The 27,621-nt window shown below is 38.9% G+C and overlaps 1 protein-coding gene and 1 long non-coding RNA gene across 3 annotated transcripts in view; one reads left to right on the forward strand and one right to left on the reverse strand.

Moving 5' to 3' along the window:
- The first annotated feature begins 3,819 nt into the window (after positions 1–3,819).
- Positions 3,820–11,449, forward strand: LOC139038734 (uncharacterized). The gene is made up of 2 exons (XR_011491873.1): positions 3,820–4,006; positions 6,083–11,449. It is a non-coding gene; the product is annotated as an uncharacterized lncRNA (long non-coding RNA).
- Positions 11,450–15,601: 4,152 nt separating this feature from the next.
- GABRB3 (gamma-aminobutyric acid type A receptor subunit beta3) overlaps positions 15,602–27,621 on the reverse strand; it is a 279,655-nt gene continuing 267,635 nt past the window's right edge. For both annotated transcript variants that reach the window (XM_070478115.1, XM_070478114.1), the window contains exon 9: positions 15,602–20,151. In XM_070478115.1, the coding sequence (XP_070334216.1) occupies positions 19,813–20,151 (339 nt within the window). In that variant the 3' untranslated portion in view covers positions 15,602–19,812. The remainder of the gene's footprint in view (positions 20,152–27,621) is intronic.

A 27,621-nucleotide genomic window follows, 5' to 3' on the forward strand; every position in this document is an offset into this window, starting at 1 on the left:
GGAAAGAGGACCTTTAAATTCTATTACCAGTAGACTCACAATATTGTATTGAGATGCAATGTTTCTATGCCTCTGAATTGGTTTACTCTTTATATACATTGATTCTTCAATCATTTTCATAAAAACATCTTCTAGATAAAAATTTCATTCATTAATCATTGAAAACATGGAACACATAAGGTACATAGTATGATGAATATTAAGGAAACTTTTTATTAATGACATATTTTTAGATCATACAAAACCTAAATAGTTATTGGTTCAACAGAAGGAAATCTTTTTTCAAAAAACTAAAGTTCACATAAAGAAAAACAACAAATTAAAAAAATTATTTAAGTATAATTAACTTACAATGTTCTGTTAATGTCTGTTGCACAGCAAAATTATTCAGTTATAGATAGATAGATAGACATTCTTTTCACATCCTTTTCCATTATGGTTTATCACAAGATATTGAATATAGCTTCCCATTCCATAAGTTGAGCCTTGCTGTTTATACATTCTACATATAATAGTTTGCCTCTGCTAATCCCAAATTCCTAATTATTCCCTCCTCAACCTCCTTTCCTCCTTGTCAACCACAAGTCTATTCTCTATGTATGTGAGTCTGTTTCTAGAAAAATAGCTAAATTTTTAGTATTTTTCTTTTGCTGACAGAGGGACTACCGAGATTTTAAAATAATCATAACTAAATTAACCATTACTATATGTCATTTAATGAGATAATGTAATACATCGAGCCCCTTGTTATCCATTTTCATAGTTACTCAGATGACAACCACAGTAAAAATATATTTGCTTCACTACTGAAATAAGAATTTCACCATATAACATTCAAATGGAGGCCAAAAAGGTACAACAGTGAATGCAGGCAACCTATTAGCAGCTTAAAACACTTAAAATTATAAATATACAAATAATTAAATTATTTTGATTTATTTAACATCAAAGTATGAAAGCAAGAGCCACTGGTATTCTAAAGATTCACATGTTACAATCAAGAGTGAAGCCACCATAGACAGAGGGCTTCTGTAACCCGTCCTCTGCAGTAAAAACATTACATTGCCATTCAGAAAGCTTACTTTAGAAACAAAGGAGTGATCTTTCCTCTGTCACACTACAGTGCCACGACACAAGGCATTCCCCCAGTCTTGCAGCCACCCAAACCGTGCCTCAAGGCCCAGCTCATGCACCACCTCCTCTGTCCCATCGCTGATTCTATTGAGGCTGATACAGATCCTCCTCCTGTTCTCCACTGAGTCTTCCATGAGATACATTTCTTATGTTACTCTTTGCATGTCTATCTCCTTTAGGAGATTCAGGATTCCTAAGGTCAGCAAAGGAATTTTTTCATGTGCCTAGAATCCAGGAGCACACGCAATGGCCCTATATGCTACTCAATGCCAGCTGGGTGAATGAGGAGCCCATCTGAAGCATAACAAAGCTTCCTGGCAAAGTTCGTCTCAACATCTTTTGCAGAGAGGGAATGGTGTTGTTTTTGACTCTTCATGGTTCTGCTGGACTAGAGTAAACAAAGATCTTGTTCATTCCAATAAAGTACTAATTAAGAAGAGTTGTTGATATGTCAATAAATATTCAAGAGGGAGGCTTTTGGAGATAATTTGAAAGTCAAGTGATCTGGCTGTGATAAGTGAGAGCTGATGGTAGAGAAATTACTAGTCGCTTGTCTGAAAGTGCTTATTAGTCCAGTAGCCATCGTTGTGCCATGTAAAGAAAGGCTGGCAAGGCCCCTGAGAAATTCAGCCAGTCAGGGGGCAGGCGAGGAAGGAAATCTGGCTCCTCTACTTCTAACCAATCTGCTCGCTCCCAGGCTTCCACGAGTCGATTAGGAGGCATAGATACCTGGGACACAAATCTGTGAGATAAAAATATCTTGTGTTACGTGGGGCTGACCCCAGGACCAACATCAGCCAAAAGCCCCCTTCAATCAAGGCATCTTCTATCAACTGCTATTCTCAACCAAATTGTAAAGCAAATACCAATTTGGGAACCAATTAAGGGAAAAGCATATGTCTGTGACCTAGAGTATTGGGTTTGTGCCTTACATTCATCCTACTGTGATCTTGCTGCTGCTGCTTCTAAGTCGCTTCAGTCGTGTCCGACTTTGTGTGACCTCATAGATGGCAGCCCACCACACTCCGCTGTCCCTGGGATTCTCCAGGCAAGAACACTGGAGTGGGTTGCCATTTCCTTCTCCAATGCATGAAAGTGAAAAGTGAAAGTGAAGTAGCTCACTCATGTCTGACTCTTTGCAACCCCATGGACTGCAGCCCACCGGCTCCTCCGTCCGTGGGATTTGCCAGGCAAGAGACCGTGATCTTGCTACACTGCAACAAAGGAGCAGAGAAGGAGGGTGAGGTAGGGAAAGTTAGTACCTATTAGATTTCAAGTGCTTTAATGTAATCTCTCATTGTGAAATGAGGATTATTACTGTTCTATACCAGACACAACTTAAGCTTGGGAAGGCTATAAGTTCTCCAAGGTTGAAGTGTTACCTAGAAAGTGATTTTGAGTCTATGTCTTTTTGGATTTATCAATGGTTCTTACATATAATTCTAGTAAAATTTTTCTAGAGTAAGAGAAAAGTTAGGAAAATTTGGTCCTTTCCTTTCATATCCAGGCATTATTTATACTTTTCCCATACACTTTCAAATAAGGTCTACAAATGACTTCATTCTATTTCTAAGGATTTCATTATTGTCAGCCATCATTTGCAATGTTTATTTTCATCATGATATTTATTTTTAAATTTATAAGTGTAAGGATACAAAACTATTGCTTTACTTAGTTTAGTTGGTAACTAAAAATGATATATATTAAATACCAACACCTCTTCTGGTTATTAAGTGATTCCTCGTGGGTTATTTACATCAGCTGACAGAAGTGATATCAGTATCAATCCCACAATATGAACTATGAATTCAAGGTAAAATAAACATCTCTGGCTACTAAATTTTCCCCCCACACCATTGATGGTGTCAGTATTCGAAATAAGACTAAAATCAGGTTTGTGGATCACATTGCTTTCCTAACTATGCAAACTCTTGATTTGTTCTGGTTCTCAAGATTTCGTAATAAAATAAAAAGATTTTATTTCCAAATGTCCTCACTTAAGAAATGTTTTTCTTAGTATATATTTCTATTTCATGATAGCAAATACAGGATATTAAAATGAACACATGTTTCCTGAACTTTTAAATGATCTGAATTATCTTTATTTTCTTGATTTTTTTTTTTTTTTTGAGACAATATTGCTATCTCTTTTGTGGAGAGACCAAACTTCATCTAACTTCCTATTACGTCAGACCTGGCTTGATATTAGCTTTCTTGAATCTTAAGTTTGGTTCTTCGTAGCTTATACCTTTATTTTTGATAATCAATTATACAGACTAAATGCCAGTCAGAATCTCTGCTATAGAACTTTGCTATTTTTGTATTTTTAATGAAATATTCTCACCCTTCCTGCCCTCCCCACCTCATGCCTCAAAGTCATTTCAGAGTTTAGTAGAATATTACATTTTTTATGGCCACCCTGAGTCAAACTTTGTTAATGTGACTGAGGTTGTCATGTCCCCTTACAACAGTTCTTCTTCCCCATGCTCACCTTCTTAGAGGTAGGGCCACGTGACTGGAACGCAGCCAGTGGTAATGTAATAGAGCAGGATAAGCACAGCCCTTAACAGGTAGCCAATGCTGTGCCTAGTTACTCTGCACCCTGATACTAGGCAACGATCTTGCTCAGCCATTGGTTGGTGCTTCAGTGGGCCCTTCCCACAAGCAACCAACTGTCAATGAGCAACCCTTAGTTGCCCTGTTCAGCTATTGGTCAGTGCACAGCTGCTCCTGCTCACTGGTTAGTGTCCATGAGGGACCTGGGGAAGTGATTCAGTCAAGGGTCGGTGGTGTGATGGTCATCAGGTGGAGAGTGCGGTAAGAGGCGGGTTCAGGTCTTCTTCCGGAGACCCTCCAGCTTACTCAGCCTCGGGTAAGCAATTGAGCTGGAGAGCCCAAGGAACAGACTGGGGACTATGTCCTACAGGGCTTCAGAGCTCCCACAAAGGCCCTCCACTAGCCTTGTCCTAAGCCTTGAGGCAGTGGTGAACCTCTCCCCCATCCCGGTCGCTGTGACCTAATAGCAGTAGCTGTCTGTCTGGGTTACAGTCTGTGAGACCTGGTCTCCCTCTTTGGGTGGCCTGAGGAGACTGAGGGCCAGTTGGGTTGGGTGTCTGGCTCTGTCAGGGATGACAGTTGGTTGGACAGGATGTGGGACCTGGCCCTGAAGGAGATGCCAACTGGAATCTGCCTCCTCTTAGCCAGGACTGGGACCCTGAAGCATGAAAGTTGTGCCTTGGGACCTTGCCCTCCTTGCCAGGACAGAGAATAATATTCATCTGGTAGAGATTTACAGGAACATCCTTACTTAACCATGACCTGACCCCAAGAGCAAAGGATCTGACGCCAAGAAGTCTGCAACAACTAACACCACCTATCTCTCACCTTTTGCTTTTTCAAGAGGACTTGTTAAAAGCCTTCAATGACTTTGGGGTTCGTAGGGCATGAGCCACCCATCTCCTTGTATGAATCTGTAATAAACTCTTCTCTGTTCCAAGCTCATTTTTTTTTTAATTCTTAAAATACAAATTCTTTAAATTGTATTTTTTTCCCCTAAACGCTAATGCTTAGTATTGTTGAGCCTCACTGTGTGTCAGGCACATGGACTTGCAATTCAGTATACCAGTGGTACATAGAGTATGAGATGAGTTATTAAAAGGAGAGGGGCCTGAACTTACGCCTCATCTTTCCTCCTTTCTGTTATTTAAACCTCAGATAGTAGAGCTGGCATCTAGCTGCCAGTTGAGGATGAGACAACCTTGGAAGGACCCTGAGTCCTTGAAAATTGGGACTGTGATATTTTAACTGTCTACTCCCAAATCTTTTGAAGGTGATAAAAATTAAGCATACCTTACTCACACCAGTTATTTTTTTTTTTTCGCCATCAACCAAATTCAATTTTTAGTAGTTTTATTGAGATATATTTAACATACCATATATTCTCACAAAAACAAATTTTTTCTGACAGGAAGATTTTGAGTTTTATAGCAAACCATGTTGTACAGACCATAAGCCCAGGGGCTGCTGTGGCCCCACCCAGCCCCACAAGCAGCAGCATCTTCAAGCCTTTGGTCTTTGGTCCCCAGTCACTCCCATCACCAATGCCAACTCCCTGTTACCTGAGGTATATGGATACATTCCTCCTCCCCTACGGTGATACAACCTGGCTCCCCAGGGAGAGCTGGGCTGAGAAGCAGGATCCCGCCCTGGCCCCTCCCCCTGACTTCCCAAACCACGCCCCCTCAGAGGAGGAAAGGGCAGGGGAGGGCCAAGAGTCTGTTACTAAGTTCCCATGGTAACTGAGCGGGGCCATGTCCAGCCTTAGTCCTGGATTTGGGAGATGTCTATTGGCTGCTAATTCCACGGCAACCAGGAGTCGCAGCTGCTTGAGCAAATGGAATAGAAGTTTCCATGAAGACGACAGAGTGGGAAGAGGCAAGCTGGAGGAGTCCCATCTTGCCTGTTGGAGAAGGAAATGGCAACCCACTCCAGTATTCTTGCCTAGAGAATCCCATGGACAAAGGAGCCTGGTGGGCTCCTTTGACTTACCATAGTGTTTTCAGTGCTCATCCAGGTTGTATTGTGTGTTAGTACTTTATTCCTTTTCATGAGCAAATACTGTTCCATTGTATGGATATACTATGTTTTGTTTATTCATTAATCCATTGGTGCACATTTGGATTATTTCATCTTTTGTCTATTAAGAATGTTACTATAAATATTCATGTACACACAGCATAAACATATGTTTTCCTTTCTCTTGCACATACATCTGTGAGTTAAATTGCTATGTCAAATTGTAACTCTATGTTTAATCACTTGAGGAAGTATCAGAGCAAAGTGGATGCACCATTTTGCATTCTCGTCTGTACAGATTTGAGGGACTCAAATTCTCCACGTCCTTACCAACAGTTGTTCTTATCTGACTTTTTAATTCTATTCATACTAGGTCATGCAAAGATGGGCACAATAAAGGACAGAAAAGATATGGACCTAAAGAAGCAGAAGATATTAAGAAGACGTGGCAAGAATACACAAAACTACACAAAAAAAGACCTTCATGACCCAGATAATCATGATGGTATGATCACTCACCTACACCAGACCCCTGGAATGTGGGGCCTTAGGAAGCATCACTATGAACAAAGCTAGTGAAGGTGATGGAATTCCAGTTGAGCTATTTCAAATCCTCAAAGATGATGCTGTTAAAGTGCTACACTCATTATGCCAGCAAATTTGGAAAACTCAGCAGTGGCCACGGACCTGGAAAATGTCAGTTTTCATTCCAAACCCAAAGAAAGGCAATGCCAAAGAATGTTCAAACTACCACACAATTGCACTCATCTCACATGCTAGTAAAGTAATATTCAAAATTCTCCAAGTCAGGCTTCAACAGTACCTGAACCGTGAACTTCCAGATGTTCAAACTGGTTTTGGAAAAGGCAGAGGAACTGGAGATCAAATTGCCAACATCTGTTGGACCATTGAAAAAGCAAGAGAGTTCCAGAAAAACATCTATTTCTGCTTTATTGACTAAGCCAAAGCCTTTGACTGTGTGGATCACAACAAACTGTGGAAAATTCTGAAAGAGAAGGGAATAACAGACTACCTGACCTGCCTCTTGAGAAATCTGTATGCAGGTCAGGAAGCAACAGTTAGAACTGGACATGGAACAACAGACTGGTTCCAAATAGGGAAAGGAGTATGTCCAGGCTTTATATTGTCACCCTACTTATTTAACTTATATGCAGAGTACATCATAAGAAATGCTGTGCTGGATGAAGCATAAGCTGTAATCAAAACTGCCAGGAGAAATATCAACAACCTCAGATATGCAGATGACACCACCCTTATGGCAGAAAGTGAAGAAGAACTAAAGAGTCTCTTGATGAAAGTGAAAGAGGAAAGTGAAAAGGTTGTCTTAAAACTCAACATTCAGAAAACTAAGATCATGGCATCTGGTCCCATCACTTCATGGCAAATAGATGGGGAAACAGTGGAAACAGTGGCAGACTTTAGTTTTTTGGACTCCAAAACCACTGCAGATGGTGACTGCAGCCATGAAATTAAAAGACACTTACTACTTGTAAGGAAAGTTATGACCAACCTAGATAGAATATTAAAAAGCAGAGACATTACTTTGCCAACAAAGGCAAAGTTTAGTCAAGGCTATAGCTTTTCCAGTATTCATGTATGAATGTGAGAGTTGGACTATAAAGAAAGCTGAGCACCCAAGAATTGATGCTTTTTTCTTTTCCATTTGTTTTTATTAGTTGGAGGGTAATTACTTTATAATATTGTAGTGGTTTTTGCTATACATTGACATGCTTTTGAACTGTGGTGTTGGAGAAGACTCTTGAGAGTCCCTTGGACTGCAAAGAGATCCAACCAGTACATCCTAAAGGAAATCAGTCCTGAATATTTATTGCAAAGACTGATGCTGAAGCTGAAACTCCAATACTTTGGTGACCTGATGCAAAGAACTGACTCATTGAAAAAGACCCTGATGCTGGGAAAGATTGAATACAGGAGGAAAAGGGGACGGCAGAGGATGAGATGTTTCGATGGCATCACCAACTCAATGGACAGGAGTTTGAGTAAACTCCAGGAGTTGGTAATGGAAAGGGAGGCCTGGTGCACTGCATTTTGTGGGGTCACAGAGAGTCAGACACTACTGAGCAACTGAACTGACTGACCGACTGATACTAGTAGGTATGAAGTGGTGATTTTGCATTTGCATTTTCCTGATTACCAATGATTTGAAAAGTTTTCTCATCTATGTTTCGGAAGCATTTGTGAAGATTTGCTATTATTTCTTTAAATGTTTGGTAAAACTAACAGTGAAGTCTTCTGGGTGTAGGATTTTCTTTGTGAGTAATTTCAAAAATTACTCATTCAATTTCTTCATTTATTATAGGTCTATTTAGAAGGTCTATTTCTTCTTGAATATGTTTCAGTAGTTTATGTCTTTCTAAGAGTTTGAAAGTTATCTAATTTTTCACCTAACATCTAATTTTTTGGTGTACAATTGTTTATGGTTTTTCTTTATAGTCTTCTATTTTTGTAAGATTGGTAGAAATATCTTCTCTTTAATTTATAATTCTAATAATTTAACTAGTTTCTCTTATTTTCTTAGTAAACTTGACTGGAGCTTTGTTTTGTTTTGTTTTTTCAATTTTGTTAATCTTTTGAAGAAGATTTTCCTCTCATTGATTTTTGTTTTAAAGCTTACTTCTTGCTATTGGAGATAGTCAGGTTTATTAAATTATTCATAATCTCCAGAGACATAACAGTAATTTTTGTCCTAAATAGATAGGCCATGAAAAGAGGATATCACCTATCAAAGATTCAAGTCTCTGAAATTTACTTTTCTCCAGCTCATATTCATTTACAATTGAAGAGATAATACTCTTTTTCTTTGAATATGCTGTACATAAAGCTTGTAAATGATCCAACACAGTGACCCTCCAGAAGTACTTTTCTTCCCCTTCGAATAATAGGTTTATTCTTTTGAGAGTGAAGAATAATCAGTCTGGTGAGTCTGGCAGTTTTTTATGCTCATTTTGGTTAGTAAGATCAAATCATTTCTAAAACAGTAATGTTAAATAACTTTAGTTGGTTTATTTAAAAATATGAAATTTGAATTTTTGTTCTGATCTTACTATTAGATTTCTGAAGAAAACTTTCCTCATTCAGAAAATGAGCAAAGAAGGCATAAATGAAGTAGTTGGCTAAAGTTATGACCAGAAATAGGTTTGATGGGAAAAAAAATCTATTGCTAACTTAAGGTAGTGTACTGGAAAATTTTATTATGTTCAGTCCATATGATAAAGATAAGAATAATTTGAGGAGAAAAGCCTTTTGGGGGTGACCAAAGACTAGAATGTGATTGTATGTAAAAAGCTGGATTCCAAATCATTTGCTTCTGATTCATCTAAAGCATCAAAGCAGGGGTCTATGATTTTTTCCCATAAAGGCCAGAAAGTAAATAGTTTGGATTTTATAGGCCATACAGTGGATATAAAGAATAGTAAAAGAACGAGAAAGACATGTCCAAAAAGCTGAGGGGTTACTGGGAATCTCTCTTTGGCACAGTCAGTCCCAGCAGGTCTCCACAGTCACCACCAGTCCATCCCCTCCCTGCAACCCATGCACTGTGCATCTTATCACCAGAATGAAACCAGTGACTGAGTAACAACAGCAAATAAGCACAGACATCTTTAATAAACACATTGAAAACAATTAGCAACAAGAGGCACCTCCCAGAGAGGGTAGACATAGCCTAGGAAAGAAAAGCCCTTTTTATTTTGTCTTTGGGCGCCCAACATCTAGGTCATTATCCGCTTTCTCACTCTAAAATAAATCATTCTTGCTAAAACCCCAGAAACATACTCAGGCCTCTTATTTAGTCTTAATATTTATAGGAAGAAGCTGGTTGTAAAAGAGAACCGAACAAGTTACATGATACAAAGAAAATTGTATAAAGCTAACTCACAAAACATCTTATAAAATGCCATCAGTCTTAGAAAGAAAATAACTGGCATGAAGAATACCACAATAAACAAAACAAAAAATTAGCATGAAAAACAATACTTTGGGGATCCAAGGAAATAGAGCAAGATTTAAGAAATCTCTCAGCAAGATTTATGAAAACAGAGCAGCCCACACTAAGGCAAAGATCAATACACAAACAAACAGAAATTGAAAATTTTTTAAAATCTTCAATATCATCAATAAATATTAAATAATAAGGATAAACCAAAAAAATATGCAAAGTCTCTACATTTAAAGCCAAAAAATATTGTTATGAGAAATTTAAGAATATCCAAAGCAGTGGTTCTCAACCAATTGCTCATCCTGAGGGACATCTGGCTATATCTGGAAACATGTTTAGTTGCTACAACTGAGGAGGCAGATTTTGACACCAAAATCTTGTGAGTAGTGGCCTCAGGTATGTGGCTAAACATCCTACAATGCATAGGACAATTCTCCACAACAAACTATGTGATCTAAAGTATCAATGTGCCAAGGTTGAGAAACCCACACTGTTAGGACGCCAATTCTCCACAAAATGCTGCATAAATTCATTGTAGCCCTAGTCAAATTATCAGAATCAATATATATATTCATTAACAGAATGTATATACATATATCCATGAGTATAGCAAGAGAATGAATACATATATGTAGAGAGAATTAATATACACATTCATATATATGAATACAAATATATATGTGTACATATATATATGGGGGAAACAGATTCTAATATTTATGTGGAACTGTCAAAGCAAAGCCACAACAACTTTGAAAAAGAACAACACATTTGATGAACTAATAGCATTTGCCTTTGAGCCTCACTAAAAAATTATAGTGGTCAAGACAGTGTAGTACTGACCTCAAAGTAGCCAAGTAGATCAATGGAACAGAACAGAAAGTCTAGACATGGACCTGCATATATGATATATATATATTATAAATTGATATCAACAAGGATACCAGGGCGATTTAGTGGGGAAAAGTTTTTAACAAATGGTGCTAGAACAATTGGAAATATGCTTATGGAGAAAATGAACTTTCTTTTTTATATCACAACATAAGCAAAATTAACTCAAAATCTATTATGTCTAAATTTAATACCTAAATCTATAAACTTTATAGAAGAAAACATATGGAAAAATCTTTGTGACCAATAATTAGGTGAAGACTTTTAGAAATAATACCATATAGATGACCCATAAAAGAAAAAAATAGATAAATTTGATTTTATAAACATTTAAAATCTCTGCTTTCTGAAAAGCTGTTAAGAGAATTAAAAGACAAGCCATGGACTGGGGGAAAAAGTTACAAAGCATATGTCTGATGGAAGATTTGTATCTAAAATATGTAACTATATAAAGAACTCTCAAAACACAGTAAGAAAACCAATTAAAATTAACAGAAGATTTAAATAGACCTTTTATTAATGAAGACAAAGAGATGGAAAATAACATACAGAAAGATGTTCAACATCATAGTCAATAACAGAAAGCAAATTAAAACCCAAAGGAAATACCACCATATAACTATTGAATGGATAAAATTAGAAAGGCCAAAGGAAATACCACAATTTAACTATTGAATGGATAAAATTAGAAAGACTGACCATACCAAGTGTTGAAGAAGATGTGAAGAAACCAGAACCCTCAAACACAGCAGGTAAAAAGTAAAATTATAAAAATCATTTTGGAAAACTGATGGTTTTATAAAAAAAAAAAAAAAAAAGAGTTAAACCTACACCACCATAAAATACAGCTATTTCACTCTTAATATTTACCCCCCCACCCCCGCAAAAAAATGAAAGCTTATGTCTGTCAAAAGGTGAATGGATAAAACTGTGGGTACTGTACAGTAGACTACTACTTAGCAATAAAGTACAACAAGACATGTGAATCAAAATGATTATAGTGAGTGAAAGAAGTTAGAGGAAAAGAATGCATGCTGATTTCATTTATATAAAATTTTAGAAAATAGACATTAATCTTTAGTGTGTCATTTGTTGAACGCACATTAGTTGTTTCTTGGGGACAGAAATCAGTGTCTTAAGTAGGATAGAGATTTACAAGGCAGTTCAAGTAAACTTTTGGAGGAATGAATATGTTCACTATTATGAGTGATCATGATGATGGTTTCACATACATCAAAATTTATCAAATTATATATATTACATATGAACAGTTTTTATGTCATTTTTACTTCTAAAGAGATTGTCAGAAAATAAAGTCAGTCACCCAAAGCAGACAAAAAATGGAAGAGGAAAGAAAGATTATATAAAGATTGAACCACTAAATACAAAATCTGACTAGTGGTGGCATGTGAAAAAACGGCAGAGAAGAGGTTTCTTAAAAAAAAAAATAATATAAGAAGTGTCTAAAGCTCAGAAATATAGACCTTTAGAGTTTCTCCCAGAATCTATTATAATATACAAAAGACTCACACTTAATAAACCTTTATGAAGTAATAGAAGAATGTCCTTCACTCAAAGGATGTCCCCTACTTAAAGCTTCCTTAATTCACTTGAGTAGGGGATTGAGGAGTTGGGAGTGAATCTGTTTCAGTAAATAAGAATTAGCTGGCATCAAACTCATTATAAGCATCACTGAATGATAAAATACAATGATGAAGTGATTTCAAAGTTTTAGGGAAATACTTTCAATCCACGTCAATACCTAGCTAACTACAAATTAAACATAAAGGACCAAGGAAAGAAATCAGGTAATCAAAGCCTCAGAAACCCGCTGTCTCATACCTGCTCCTCAGGCATTATCTGAGGATTATTGTTGGGTTTGGTCATTCAGTCGTGTCTGACTCTCGCAACCCCATGGACTGTAGTCCACCAGGCTCCTCTGTCCATGCGATTTCCCAGGCAAGAATTCTGGAGTGGGTTGCCATTTCCTTCTCCAGTGAATCTTCCTGATCCAGGGATCGAACCTAGATCCCCGCATTGCAGGCAAATTCTTCATTTACCACTAAGCCACCATTCTTATTAAACTTTGGCAAAAAGAATAAGACCAAGAAAGAGGAAGCCATGGGCTATTAAAAAAATATTGAAACTAATTCAGAAATCATAGTACGAGAGTTTTGCAGCAGGTCCAAAAAGCAAGCAGTTCTCACTTGTATGGGAAATCAGTCAATGTCAAGAATATTTTCATGAAGAATAATGGAAAGGATAACAAACAATAAATTTAATGACTAAGGTGGTAGTCAATATTATGTACATAGTCAACAGCATATCATTCTTAAGAAAAAAAAAGCAAATTAGAAACCCCAGAATGAGTGTTTATGGGTGACTGAGAAGGGACTAAATCTAAAAATGTCCTAAAGCAAGCAAACATCTGATTCAGCTTGGGTCAACTAAAGTAGTGCAGGAAAAAGTAATCTATTTGATCTGGGCCTTAGGAATATTAACTTAGTCCTAGGAAGTCACTGGTCTTCTAAATTAGTCTGAGCAGACTGCTTAGCCCCACTTTGAATGATACTTATGTTCTTGATAATTTAAAAGTTTTTGAACTTTTTGAATAATTTATAAGTAAAATCCTGAAGGCTGAAGTTCAGTCACAGTGCTAAGTGTAAAAGTTTTCAACCTCCATGGAACAGTAAGAGTTGAGAAGACATCTCTCTTCTCACACATACTCAATTGATCACACTTCCCAGGCAGAAAAACTCTTAACTATAGGTGGTCTGTTTTTGCCTCTTCTAATATGTATTTTTATACATTCAATTGAAACACTAAACTTTGAACTGGCCTTAACATTAAGTATGGCTCAATGATGCAGGATGTTCGTTACTTTTCAACATTTAGAATCATTCTATAAACATATTAAACAGTAAAATGGAACTTCATGATTGTAGACAGAATGTAAATGTTTTTGACCTTGATAATGTAAAAGTATAGTTACAGTTAACAGAATATGGGGCAGGATGAACAACTTTGCCTAAAATATAGCATTTCAAGCCCCCTTAGCAAGGTGGATGATTGTGTATAACTAATGCTTCAACGTGCAAGAGGAACAGCTGATTTTTCTATTTCAGGAAAGGAATTGGATGTGCTAACATTAAGGTCTTACCTGCTCTGACAGCAATAGGTAATAGAAATCACTCTTTAATTTTCAAAGGAGAAATTCCCCCGAACCCAAACAAACAAATGATGGGGTATGAGAAAAGGGAATGGGAAACACATAGAAAAATGTGGTGTGAGTACATTTACCTCAAGAATGCCGAGTCAAGCAGGACCCTGGGGAAAGCAGAAATGGAGATTTAAGTTACAAGACATTTTCTTGCAATCACTGGCTACCAGGGTTACTAACTGGTTTCCTATTTGGTTTCAAGATGCACACATATACACCCACACCTGCAGCAGACATCCTTTAAAAGGAGCCATTTCTGTCGCTTCATATTTCTTACAGGTTTCCTTTGCACTGCTTGCTTGTGGATTCTAACTGAAACCCAGTCACATAAAAGGCAAGGGTCATGGAGTATGAGTGCCTCTAATGCCTAGAGTACCTCAATCAAAAACCATTGCGACTGTACACAAATTACAGGCTAAAGGTCACAGGTTCCAAAGAGTCTATCTTCTCTGAAGAATAGTTTTCCCATTCAAAGGAAAGCCAACAATGCTTCTCCTTCAGAAGCTGGTAAGAAGAAGGTCCTTACCTCCTTATCAGGGTCTTCCCTCATCGCTCAGTTGGTAAAGAATTCACCTGCAATGCAGGAGAACCTGGTTCGAATCCTGGGTCAGGAAGATCCGCTAGAGAAGGGATGGGCTACACACTCCAGTATTCTTGGGTTTCCTTGGTGGCTTAGATGGTAAAGAATCTGCCTGCAATGTGGGAGACCTGGGTTCTATCCCTGGGTTGGGAAGATCCCCTGAAGAAGGGAAAGGCTACCCACTCCAGTATGCTTGCCTGGAGAATTTCATGGACTGTATAGTCCATGGGGTCACATAGAGTCGGACATGGATGAGTGACCTTCACTCTCACAAAGGAGGTAGTTAAGAACTGTGAAATGGTGTCAAATGTGTACATGGCCTGTGGTAGCCACTGGGGCCAGGAGTGAATGGATTCTGAGTGGATTCTACATTCAGTGAGGCTTTCTTAGTCAATCCAAAGTGGATGCCATTATTGGTCATTTAAACTTGGCATTCAAATGACTAGTGCTGCAGCCTAATGAAGTGAGAAAGGGAGCCTAGTGAAGTTACAATCCCAACAGAGTTAGTGTAAAATACTGCCATGTTAGGGCCCCACAGTGGATGAGGGAAGTTAAAAAACTTGTCCACAGGATAAAAAGGGAAAACACAACATGTAAAGAATTATTAGAGATTATGTTTTATTTTGTCTAGGCACTCTGGACGCTAAGCCTCCATTAAACCCTAACTGGCTGTGGTGCACTTTCCTTTTATAGTGTGTACACGTGAGCCAGCAGCCTTTCAGGGCCTAGAAATGTGTTTGTCAATAGACATTTTGTCTGGTTTGAGGTGTCTGAGGATCTTCATTCATTCATTCATTCATTCATTCATTCACTCACTCACTCAGAGACATTGCTTACTAGTTTCCTACTGGAGAGGAAACAAGGGAAATCGCCCTTTAGTTCTGAAAAACTAAAGAGTAGGGATCAATGCCACCTGTGCCAGAGCTTACTGGCAGTTCGTTTCCCAGCCTTTAACACAAAAATAAATCTCTGAAAACGCTTTTCTGAATACAGGAACAATGTGGATCTCCGTGTGTCTAGTTTTCTTTTGACATTCAAAATAAATTGTGAATTTTAAAAAATGTCACATGGTTCAGCTGGTCTCATACCTAGTCAGTTTTGAACTTATTCTTACTTTCAGAATAACTGAAATGGGCATGTCAACTGAAAATACCTAGAATTAAAATAACGACATTATTTCAACAATAGACAGACAAGGAAGAAAAAAAAATCAGCCTTCATATTGAAGTCAGTTAGTCCTTTTTTAATAAATTTGAAGTCATTCATCAACAAGTTTCATATTGTATCTATCACTCAATTCTGCTGTTTTTTTTATGTCAAATAATACCCCCAAAATTACATCAATGTGCTTAAGCAAAATTGGATTTTAAGTGATCTTTACAATGAAATGAAGTAAACGTGGGAATTGATCATGACAGCAATTGCCTATTCCTATTAGAATAATCCTGTACTTACCTTGAACACACTCACTGACTCGTGAAGTGGAAATAAGAGACAAGAATGACAAAATTGTTTCTGGTGCTCACCCTAGGGAGAGACATGGTAAATGAGTCACTCTCCAGGAGGTCACTGTTTACCCAGGTGTTGGGAATTTCAGGAAAACATGGCACCTTTCAATGCAGTAGAAGAGGTAATAATCAATCCAAGGCACACTAGTTGTGTCCTGGGAAAATTTAATCCACCTAGGCAGTTCTTTGCCCCATAATTCCCCTGACCCATAGCTCACATAAAATGAGAGCCGGACTCTATTCCACAAGTAATAAAATATTTCACTGATCAGTCTTTTTTACATTAAAATGACCAGAAATATGACTGGTTTTCAGGTGAAAACCTAAAGTAAGAATTATGGGATTTCAAGCCAGGAGATTCAAAGTTGGACACATCGTTCTTTTTTCAGAAGACACCACTGTGGGAAAAACACCAGTGGGATTCTCTACAAGAGGCTGAAAATGAACACCTAGGGCTGCAGTGGGCCTGTCCCCTTAAAACCAGTCCCCACGTACTGGTATCACCTCTGAGAGGATGATCTCCTTGGTGAAAAAGTTAATTCCGTAGCTGGATGGGGAGAAGTGGTGATGTCAATGACTGAACGTGTCCAGAGTTCTGAGTGCTGGCATTAAGAACACATGGCATTAGGTACTGCATATATACATGGGACAGAACGTTATCATGACATACACCAAGGTCACTTAGATCAGAGGGAAACAAATGGGTCACGATATAGACAATGAAACCCCTCCACAGTCCTGGGGCCAGTAGACAAGAACAACACTTGTTGTAAAGATTCCTTGGTCTTATCCATCTTTCTCTGTAGGAATTTTATGTAGTAGGGCTCTGGAATTGTCTCAAGTATATTTGAATGTGGGCAATAACAAACTCTTAAAACAAGATTCTCCTATAACCTTTGAGCCCCTGTGAAGCATTTTTGGAAAGACAGGACTATTTAGAAAATTAACCTTTTATTATGTTCAGTTGTGAGAAAGAGATATCATTAGAGTCCAATTTCAACGTTTCTCTCCTTACTCAAGCGGTCTGGATGAGGGCAACAACCACCTCACATTACGTCACGGGTCCGGGTTCAGAGTCATCCACACACCACACTCACTGGCTCCAGGAACTACTGTGCAGTCATGACAGGACAGTGTAACAGGACAGAGAACCAACCTCAGCTCGCTCCTGCAGCACACAGTTTTGCTTCTTAATATTTCTCACAACTTTTAAAAATGGAGAAGCTATAAAATAATTTTATTAGAAGAGTAATTTTCTTCTAAAATGAAGTAAAGCAAACACATACTCAAGGATCTCAAAAAGTTTTTTTTTTTTTTTTTACAGAATATATGTATGTATTTGTGTGTGTTTGTGTGTGTGTATGTGTAGTTACAAACACTATTTATAGTATAGCTATTATGTTTAACATCATTGCAGTGTCTACAAAGTTGTGGATCCCAGTCTTGGTGCCAAATGCATATAAAAAGCTCAAAAGCTATTATGACTATACCATGCAAATTTATATCCAGAAAACCTTGGGACGTAGACTGCAGCTCTTCTGAGCCCCATGGAGTCTCTGCCTTTGACAGTTGGGTACCTCAACTATGCATCAAAAATGTTTGAATCACTTTTCTCCCAGGTAGAACTAATGTCACAGTTCTGAATACATAAAGTGGACATTTAAATCAACCGCTGACACTTTTGTCCATGTTCATGCGTATTTTAGGGTCCCTCTTCTGCATGTGGACCTCACTCCTTGAATCACTGATACAGAAAAAGATACCTGAAGTATTGAAAGGGATAAGGTCTACACAATGTCCTTTTTTTTTTTTTTTCTCTTTAACATGTTAACAATGATAAGGTCACTTACAAGGTTTTTCCCAATCTGTTTAACTTTAAGGATCCCCCATTATTGTCCAAGAAAAAATTGTCAGAAAAAAGCCAAGGAACAAGAAAACACTTGTCTCCAGATAAAAGTAAAACCAGCAAGCAGTGGTTGGAAGAAGATACTGAAGAAAAAGATAAGAATGAAAGGGAAGAAAGGGTATAAAATTGGTCACTGCTTCTAGCGTGAGACTTTGTGGTGTGTTTGACCTGTTACAGACATGACAGATTAAAGGTCATCAGCCGCCAAAGAAAATCAAATAGTGGTCAGCTCCCGGGGATAGCCTATGGCACAAACCCCCGCAGGGGGGATGGAGCCCCTGTCTGTGGGGAAACTGAGGCCAGCTCTGAGAGTACTGGGCAAGACTCTGGTCACTGGTTTTGGATAGAACAGAGAGGGTGAGGCTATGTGGCATTTTGGGATAAAGTATCAATTTAGCAGTTCTTTCCTGAATAGTTTGCTTTTTTGTTTCTCCAAATGCGTAACTTCACTGTGACATCTATTTGCACAACTGTAGTCATTTCAGTTTATGGATGCCTGTGATAGAAATATTGTTTACAAAAAATATATCATCTCTTTTTTTTTCTTTAGAAAGATCTCATCTAAATAGTAAGTTAAGGTTGCATCTATGAAACCGGTGCACCTTGTCTTGTTTCTACGAGCTTTAAAAAGTCCAAATACTGATGAGGCTGTGGGTTGGAAGGAACCAAAGGTGACTGTGTTTGTTGTCAGGTTGCTCTCCTTTGCCTCAAGAGAACGGTCATGGGTCCCTGGGTGATGCATGGTGTGGACTGGTCGTGTTCCTGCAGCATCCTAGTTACACTAGGAGTAGTTGGATGTGCTTGTGAAACATGTCAGATACAGAAATAAAAGCATGAGGATGTTTCTTGGTTTCTGAAATTGAATAGAAGTGTTTTCACTTCAATCTTAATTCTAGAGAACAGAAAGTAGTTACATCACAGAAAGAAAAATATGACATCGCATGCTGCCATGATAGCAAGCATAAGAAACAAAATCTTGGTAAATATACATATATATGCATATTATGCAAATATATTTGATATTAACATACAATGTTATAAGAGTGATTGATAACTTAAAAACAAGGGGGAAAATCATCCTAGGTGGTTTTACCTTAGAGTAACAAATAACCTGAGACATCTAAGCTTTCCATTAGATACCAGGCCTAGCAATCCATAAGAGATGTGGAGCACGTGTTCAGTGATTGAAATGTCAACTCAACATTGCCGAAATGTGCCGCCATGTCCCACAAGATGGGTAAGCTGGATCTACTCCAAGTGAGCAAAGAAATATACTGTACAGCAGAGTACTTACAGTGAGATGCCATCCACCCCCGAGGGGCTTTCAAAAGATGGACGTGCAGACATCAACGTGGGCTCTGCCTATGCTTAAGAAACAGGTGAGCACACACCAAGAGGCTCACTGCACCCACGGAACCAGTGCAGAGAAAGTCTGCCCCACGAAAGCAAACCCCATCGCCGAGAAAGCCAAAAAGCCTTTGCTTAATAAACTGAAAGAGTGGGTATGAAGTGTGACTTGTTTTAAACTAGCAATACCACTGAATGAGTTTTTGAAGAATAAGTTTCCTCCTGATTTTTAAACTAAAACATCTAACTTATGATAATAAAAGACACATTTTGGGATGATATTGTGTTTCGCGCCCTCATTCTCAAGGCATAATATTTAGACAATGCTTGTCCCTTTCAATTAAAAAAGAAAAAAACTATAACTTTCTTTAATATGCATCCTGTGATTGAATTGTCCATAGCTGCAAAATGTATATATGTATGTGTATTTGTCTGACATACACATGGGTACTTATACCTGTGTGTATAAACATATACACATACATCCTCATATACACGTGTATTTTATATATATGCTGAGAAAGTTCACATATATATACAATTGCGTATGTATATATGTGTGTATCTGCGTGTGTGTGTCTGTGTGTGTGTGTACAGGTATAAAAACTTGACAGGCAGAGTAATATTTCACTCAGTGTTAAATGAAGTCTTTGAAAAATCAAGTACAGTCACTCAGTTAACATAGTACAGCCAGTAAACTAAGTTGAAAAGAGAAAAAGTGAATGGAAACACGATCCGGGACCATCTGTCTATGGCATTCACATCGGTTAGATCAGGGATTTTGATTTTGAGCTGTGAAGACCTCCTCCGTAGATGGGTCTTCTTGTGCGGGATGCTTCTGTCCATGTGTCGCCCATGCCCTTCCCGAGGCATGCTCTGTTTCCTGTACTGGATTCCTGAGTTGTCAAAGGATCTTGCTGAATTCCGGGCATCGCCAACGCCTCCTGCAACCTCGTTCATCTCATTGTGAACCTCCAGCGATGTTAACAGAATATTTCCATGAGCATCCACCTGATTGGAAGGAAATGCACATGCTTAGAGAGTGAGCATGGCATGCCAATAAACCTAACTTCCACATGCAAACCCAGGACAGACCTGTGCCATTCTCTCAGGTCACATATACGGTGAGAAACTGCACATCTAGCAAACCCAGCATTTTGTGTTGGTGTAAAGTGTCATTTTGTGGGCTTAACTGCAAGTTAGAAACTTGATTTCCATAATTTAATAAGTCTCATAGAAAAATTAGATAAAATAAGGGGGCCCATTTCAAACTGAAATTTCACATTATGGATACAAATCCTTATTGAAGACAAAATTAAAGTACTAATCAAGATGTTGACTGAGGTATTATAACCTTTTCCCACAACTATACACTTGGATAGAAACTATACTTTCCTATTCTTCTTTGGAAGTCAATTTGTCCCCTTTTTTGATGATAACAAAAATACCCAAATTACCATGAAGATACAAGTGAGTACTGTGATGAATGGACACTCCTGATGACTCTGGTGGATCTCCTCACTCAATCCTGGTCCTAGCAGAAGACATCCTTTTAAACTGCTATATTTAAGATAGGCTAAAGTCCCTTCTCACATTGGAGCCAAACTTAAAAAAAAAACCAACATTTTATTCTGTGCTAAATATAGCTTCAGACCTTTCGTGATGATACCACTGGTCCATTTTATTTGTTGGTCTGCCACAAAGCTTTCATGGAGCATGTCTGAGGCTAGGCCTTAAGGGGGAGGATCAGGAGGCGAGGAGGGGAGAGAAGAAGGCCAACACTAAGAGTAGGGGCTTGTACAGTAGTGTGGGCAGGATGGCCCCAAACCCCAAAGGGACCCAGATGCAGGCAGGGCGATCAACTGCCAGTGGCCATCAGACTCTGGCACAGAGGCACAAAAAAAGACTCAGAGATATCTCCATCATGGTTTGGGTGAAAGTGAAAGTCGCTCAGTCCTGTCGGACTCTTTGTGACCCCGTGAACTATACACTCCGTGGAATCCTCCAGATCAGAATACTGGAGTCGGTAACCTTTCCCTTCTACAGGGGATCTTCCCAACCCAAGGATTGAACCCAGGTCTCCTGAATTGCAGGCAGATTCTTTACCAGCTGAGCCACATGGGAAGCCTAAGAATACTGGAGTGAATAGCCTATCCCTTCTCCAGCAGATCCTCCCAACCCAGGAATCAAACCAGGGTCTACTGCATTGCAGATGGATTCTTTACCAACTGAGCTATCAGGGAAGCCCCAATGATAAATAAGTCCATGGAGTTCTCCAAGCCAGAATATTGGAGTGGGCAGCCCTTCCATTCTCCAGGGGATCTTCCCAACATAGGGACTGAACACAGGTCTCCTGCATTGTGGGCAGATTCTTTACCAACTGAGCTATCAGGGAAGCCCTACCATCCAATTATGCTTGGGAAAGGAGAGAGATGTGGTCATTAGGACGTCACCCCTTTCTCCCCAGGCATTTGCAAAATGGGACTTTGCAAACAGAGGATGTAGCCTGAGTTATCCAGGTGTGCTCAATCTAATCACATGAGACCTTAAAAGCAGATAATTTTCTCCGCTTGAAGCAGAAGAGAAAGCCAGGATGAGGCAGAAGTTGAAACCCAGAGGAACTGGAAGCATAAAGAGTAGATTTGCCCTTGACTGAGAGAACTACAGGCAAGGCCTGGGAAGAAAGGGGGCAGCTTCCAGGAGCAAAGACAGGCCCTGGCCTACAGCCAGCAAGACAACCTCAGTCCTACAACCACAAGGAACCATGGTAGCCAATGGGCTGAGCCCCACTGTACTCAGACTTCTGACCAAACCAACTGTGAGATAATATTTGGGTGTTGTTTTAAATGTTATGTTTGTGGTAAATTGTTATGGCAACAATCAAAACTAGTACAGGAGAGAAGAGGGAAGCTTTCAGAGGGGAGATGAATTTGAACTAGGCCTTAAAGAATGAGTACAAATTTCTCAGGCAAAGAGCCAGACAAATACCAAGGCACAGCCTTGAAGAGTGGCTGAAATGTTTGAAAAGGGCAAACTAGTTGAGTGGGATTGAAGTCTTGGAGAGAATGGACGCACACATTCAACTCCTGGCCCACACTCAGGGGAGACAGAGGAGGTGACTGTCATTCTCATCCCTGTCGTCCTCATCTGCTTATCATTACAAGAAAGAACACCTGGGGATAAATGGGAAGCAGATGAGAGTCGAGCTATTAAAAGAATTTCCCCTTTACCCTTTAAGTAATGAGAAATAAAAGTGGTTTCCAGGTGAAAAAGTGGCATATTTCTGAAACCCAACCGAAGCAGCAGAATAAAGAATAGAAGATGGGTTTGAAGGGAGAAAGTGAAGAGACAGACCCCAGCTGGCCTCTACTTTTTGAGGGCAGTCTGGGAGAGAAACACTGGGAGGTAGTGAGTAACTGCTCCCCGCCAGCTACTGCAACCCATTCCTGCACGTCCTCTAGGTGACGCTGGACGCTCAGCGATGTCTCACCACTGCCTGGTCACTTCTGCATCTCTGCAGTTAAGAAGGTGGGAAAGGAGTGGAGGAGTTACGCATCACCCTGCTTCCACCTGGCCCTTCCTAAGCTGCCTGGAGAAACAATCACAGCTTGGACTCAGGGTACAGCAGCTGGCCCACATTAGCCTGGATTGGGTTCAATATCACACAGTGTCTACTGTCCCCTGAAAATGGAAGCAGTCAGTCTGGGGGTCCTGGGAGACACAAACAGACCAAGATAATACCATGCGCATTAGGGAGAAGGCTTTTTATGAAGACCTGTTTTTGGAGAAGGGACAGAGTACTGAAAGAAGAGCAATCATTTTGTTTATTTTAATTCAGTGGAGGGAAAAATTCTAATGGGGCTTGAACCTCAAAAGTACTGGGAATAATAGACCTTTGTAAGAACCTGTGTTCCATATCTGTTCTTTTCATTTCTCCTGGAATGACTGTCAGTAAAATCCTTATAACAAAAAAGTCAATATTCCCATTTTGGGGATCAATGAAGTGTCTGGTGGTTTGGAGCTCAGTCATGTGGTAGGAGCAGCCTGACAGGTAAATAAAAATGTGGTTGAAATAGGAGGAGACAGCAAAGGAAAGGCCAGCAACGGACTGGGCAATAGCACGTCCTCCACAGAGACCACCCAGGAGCTGTGGGTGTGCTGGGGCCGCCAGAAGTTGTCACCCTCTCTAAGAAGGGGGGTGATCTGGACTTGCTTTGGAAGCCGTGGGCAGTTGGGTCTTAAGGAAACACAGAGGTGAGTATACTATGTCAGATGAGCTGGGCTTTACCCAAAGGCACGGAGGAGTAAGAAAAGGTCCTTGCCCTCAAGAAGAAGAGCTTCAAATAATCAGGAAATACAGTTTAGCAGACATTGCATATGTATTACCCTTAAAGCACATTTTAAAATATATGCCCACAATGTCATCTCTTTCTAGTTACTAAAAATGCCATATGCAAAGCTCCTTTTATCAAAATTTAGGGATTATGATGTTTTGTAGAGCAAAACACCAAATAAAGTCTTTTCTTAAAGAGGAAAGTAAGTATTTTGTGATACATTTATTAGGATGGACTTGGTGGTTCTAATGACTCAGATTTTCACCTGGCTTTAAAAGTATGCTTATCTATTTTATTGGAGGAGGGTATGGCAGCCCACTCCATATTCTTGCCTGGAGAATCCCATGGACAAAGGAGCCTGGTGGGCTACAGTCCATAGGGTTGCAAAGAGTTGTACAAAACTGAGTGACTGAACATACATCTATTTTACACATAGTAGTGTGAAGTAATAACCTATCAAGGAAAAGAACTTGGAAAAAATGTATGCATGTATGTAAAGCTGAATATCTAATATCTATACTGTATATCTAAAACTTACACAATATTGTAAATCAGCTATACTTCAATAAAATTTTTTTAAATGTAGTTTTAATTTTTAAAAAAAAAGGTATGCTTAAGAACGGTTCTCCCTTCCTCTGACTCTAGGAGAGTGAGAAAGCACGTGAGTTCAGTGGTACCAAACTGATGACAAATATCACTCATTTGTGGACACACATTCCCTGAGCACTTACCAAATCCAGTTCTGGCACAAACTTTTTGGTAGATGCAAAGAATGGGATGGTGTCTAGGTCAGAAGGCACAGTGAAATATGACCTGCCATCTCCTAAGCATAGAGCATATGCCCTGGAAGAACAGGGACAAGACCACCTGCATGGAGTGGGGAGTGACAGAGGCATGATGAGAAAAAAGGGTAGACAAAATCAGGATAACATCATAGAGAAGAGCATCTGGCTTAAGTTTTGAAGGAGGGTAAGATGTGGATGAAGAAGAGGGATTCTGGGATAAGAGAAAGGCAAAGAGATAATAAGATAGATGGTGATTCCAGGAAGCCCAAAGGGAGAGTGAAAAAACTCAAAAAGTAAGGTTAACTGGATGTTGAGTTGACTTTTCAAGACTTAATGACAAAGCCGTATGAATCAACATTCTGTCTTCCCTCCTCCTTTTGGACAGTTTCGTGCATTAGGGAAAGAACTTCAGAAAAACGAGTCTAAGTCTGCACCCTTGGATTCCAGTGAAGAAACCCACCCTGAGAGAAGCCGAACTCAAGGTCATCAATGTTTACAAAGTTGGGGTGCCTGGGTGCTCTGATACCTGTGGCTGCCTTGAAGCTGTCAGAGAACTAACAAAAACTGCATCACTCCATTTCAGAGTGAGTGAACAGCTACAGTATTGTTTCATTATGTTGAAAGGAACTTGAATATATATAAATTAGATATGGAATTAATAAGACCTCAGAGTAAACTAATTTGGCTATTTTTGACATAGTTTTACCTTTGCATAGTTTTCATTTAAACATGAACCAGTGTGTAGAAAATTTACATCAAAACTACTAGAAGGTATTTTTTATGCAAGAATTAAAAGGTTACTGAAATCCGTTGAATCTTAGAAACCAAACATTTTAAACAAATATTTCCAGAAGAGATGCTAATTTTTCCCTATCATTTAGAATTTAGATCTTAAAACAGATGGGGTTGTGAAAATGCTCTGTATAGAATGAGAGTGATGACTCATAATTTCTAAAGCATTTCATGAATACCACTTATTTTGAAAATTTGTCTCATATCTACTATAATTAGATTTCAATGTAGTTTTTTCTTCCTGCTCTATAAGCCAGAAACATTCAGAGATGAAAAACATCTCCTGTGGAATGTATCCTAGAGGGATGTTCAGTTTCTTCCAAGAATCTGTCACCAGATTGGCACACTGTTGATATCTTATTCTCTACTTAAAGCTTCAAAATAAGTAAAATACTCTAATTTTAGGAAAATGAGGAACTATTTGTCATGTGAGGAATAAAATGTTGCCCTTTAGTAAGAGGAATGGTATCAAGCCTGCAGCTCTGATTCCTTAGCAAGACTTTCTGCCACTTCATGAAATTCAAATACCATTTGATCAACTTGAGAAATATCACAAGGCTTGTAACCATTAACACATGCATTACAACTGAAGATGGTTGGTTCTTGGTTATAGAAACAACCCAGGAACAAACACAAGCACAAATAAATTAAGGCCAGAATTTTCATTGCACCACTGGTCTCAGGAGAAACTAAGTGACTATGTGAACACTGTCACTAAGTTAATATAAGGGAAACCTGCACTCATGGTTTGACATTAAGTTCAATAGCATCATGGTCAAGTTGGTGGCCTGCAGAGTCCCTGAAGACAGTGCTCTGAGCTATCTTACAGGCCCCAAGGGAAGCGACGCGTGTCCTTGCTGCCACCCAAGGACAGCTGCGGCCCGTGAGCCGCTTTATTCCCAGGTGTGCAAGAGGCGCCATCTGAGGACACTGCTGGCCAGACCGATCAACAGTCCCAAGAGGCATCACTGAAAATGAATGAGTGAATGAATAATTACAATTCGAAAGGACTCTTGAAGGTGTTGGCCTGTGCGTAGCTCCATTTCTGTTTTACATGAAATGTGTGATTCTTTACTCATTTTCTTTTCATTCATCCAGATCATGTGATATGAAATTTGGGGAGATGCATTTCTACTTTAAAATTATCACTAAATTCTTAGGTGTGGTCAGCAACATTTTTTAATGAAGTATAGTTGATTTATAATGTTTCAGGTACATAACAAAGTGATTAAGTTCTCTGTCACTCTTTACACACACACACACACACACACACACACACATATATTCAATACATACACTCTTTTCCATTATACTTTATTATAAGATTGAATATATTCCCCTGCACTATATAGGGTCCTGGCCATTTATCTATTTTATATATATATACATATATATATATATTAGTGTATATATGCTAATCCCAAATTCCCAATTTATCCCTCCTCTCTCCTTCCCCTTTGGGACCCATAAGTTTATTTTCTATGTTTGTGAGTTTATTTCTGGAAAGAAGACAACTTGATCACTTTTTAAAGATTCCACATGTAAGCGGTATCACATGATACTTGTCTTTCTCTGTCTGATTCACTTCACTTGGTGTAACACTGTGGTTCCATCCACGTTGCTGCAAAGGGCACTGTTCCGTCCATTCTCGCGGCTGAGGAATACTGCACTGTATGTATGTACCACATCTTTATCCGCTGATCTGTGAGTGGGCACTTGGGTTGCTTCCATTCTTGGCTACTGTGAACAGCACTGCTATGAACACTCGGGTGCATGTATCTTTTCAAATTAGAGTTTTCATCTTTTCTGGATATATGCCCAGGAGTAGGATTGCAGGATCATATGGCAACTCTATTTTTGCTTTCTTAAGGAACCTTCATACTGTTTGCCCCAGGGGCTGTACCAATTTACATTCCCGCCAACAGTGTAGGTGGGTTCCCTTTTCTTCACACCCTCTCCAGCATTTATTGTTTGTGGATATTTTTTTTTCATGATGGCCATCCTGACTGGTATAAGGTGATGTCTCACTGTGTTTTTATTTGTATTTCTCTAATAATTAGCAGTGTGGAGCTTTTCAGGCTGGCCATCCAGTCAGCAAAACTTTTCATGTTTACCTTTAGGAGCATCAAATATGCATTTAAAACATGCACTTGTATGCTGACTTTAAACTGTAAGAACTGATATCTGTAATTTCAGATTTTAAAAAATATGAACATATAAAGGCTTTAAGAAAACTACTGAGAAATTGAAACAAATTTTCAGGAAAACAATAAAAATGGACTTATGAATTTTCTTCTGCATCTGATTTATAATATATTAGTTCTACATTCTGCTTAATTTTCACTGTGGATTTAGAGATTTGGGGGTTTTGTTTCTGTTTTAAAATTTAAGCTTCACTCAAAAACATATTTCTGTAGCACAATAATTTAACCTTTCTAAAGAGCATCATTTAGAAGAAATCTAAGCCTGTTTAAATTACAAGGGGATTTGGAAAAACAGTATTGTCTGTGTGTCTGTGTAATGGAAACAATAATAATGCGATGAATTCTTGTTTCCTTGGAAACAGTGTG

Source organism: Odocoileus virginianus, chromosome 16 (genome assembly GCF_023699985.2).
Source record: "Odocoileus virginianus isolate 20LAN1187 ecotype Illinois chromosome 16, Ovbor_1.2, whole genome shotgun sequence".
NCBI lineage: Eukaryota > Metazoa > Chordata > Mammalia > Artiodactyla > Cervidae > Odocoileus > Odocoileus virginianus.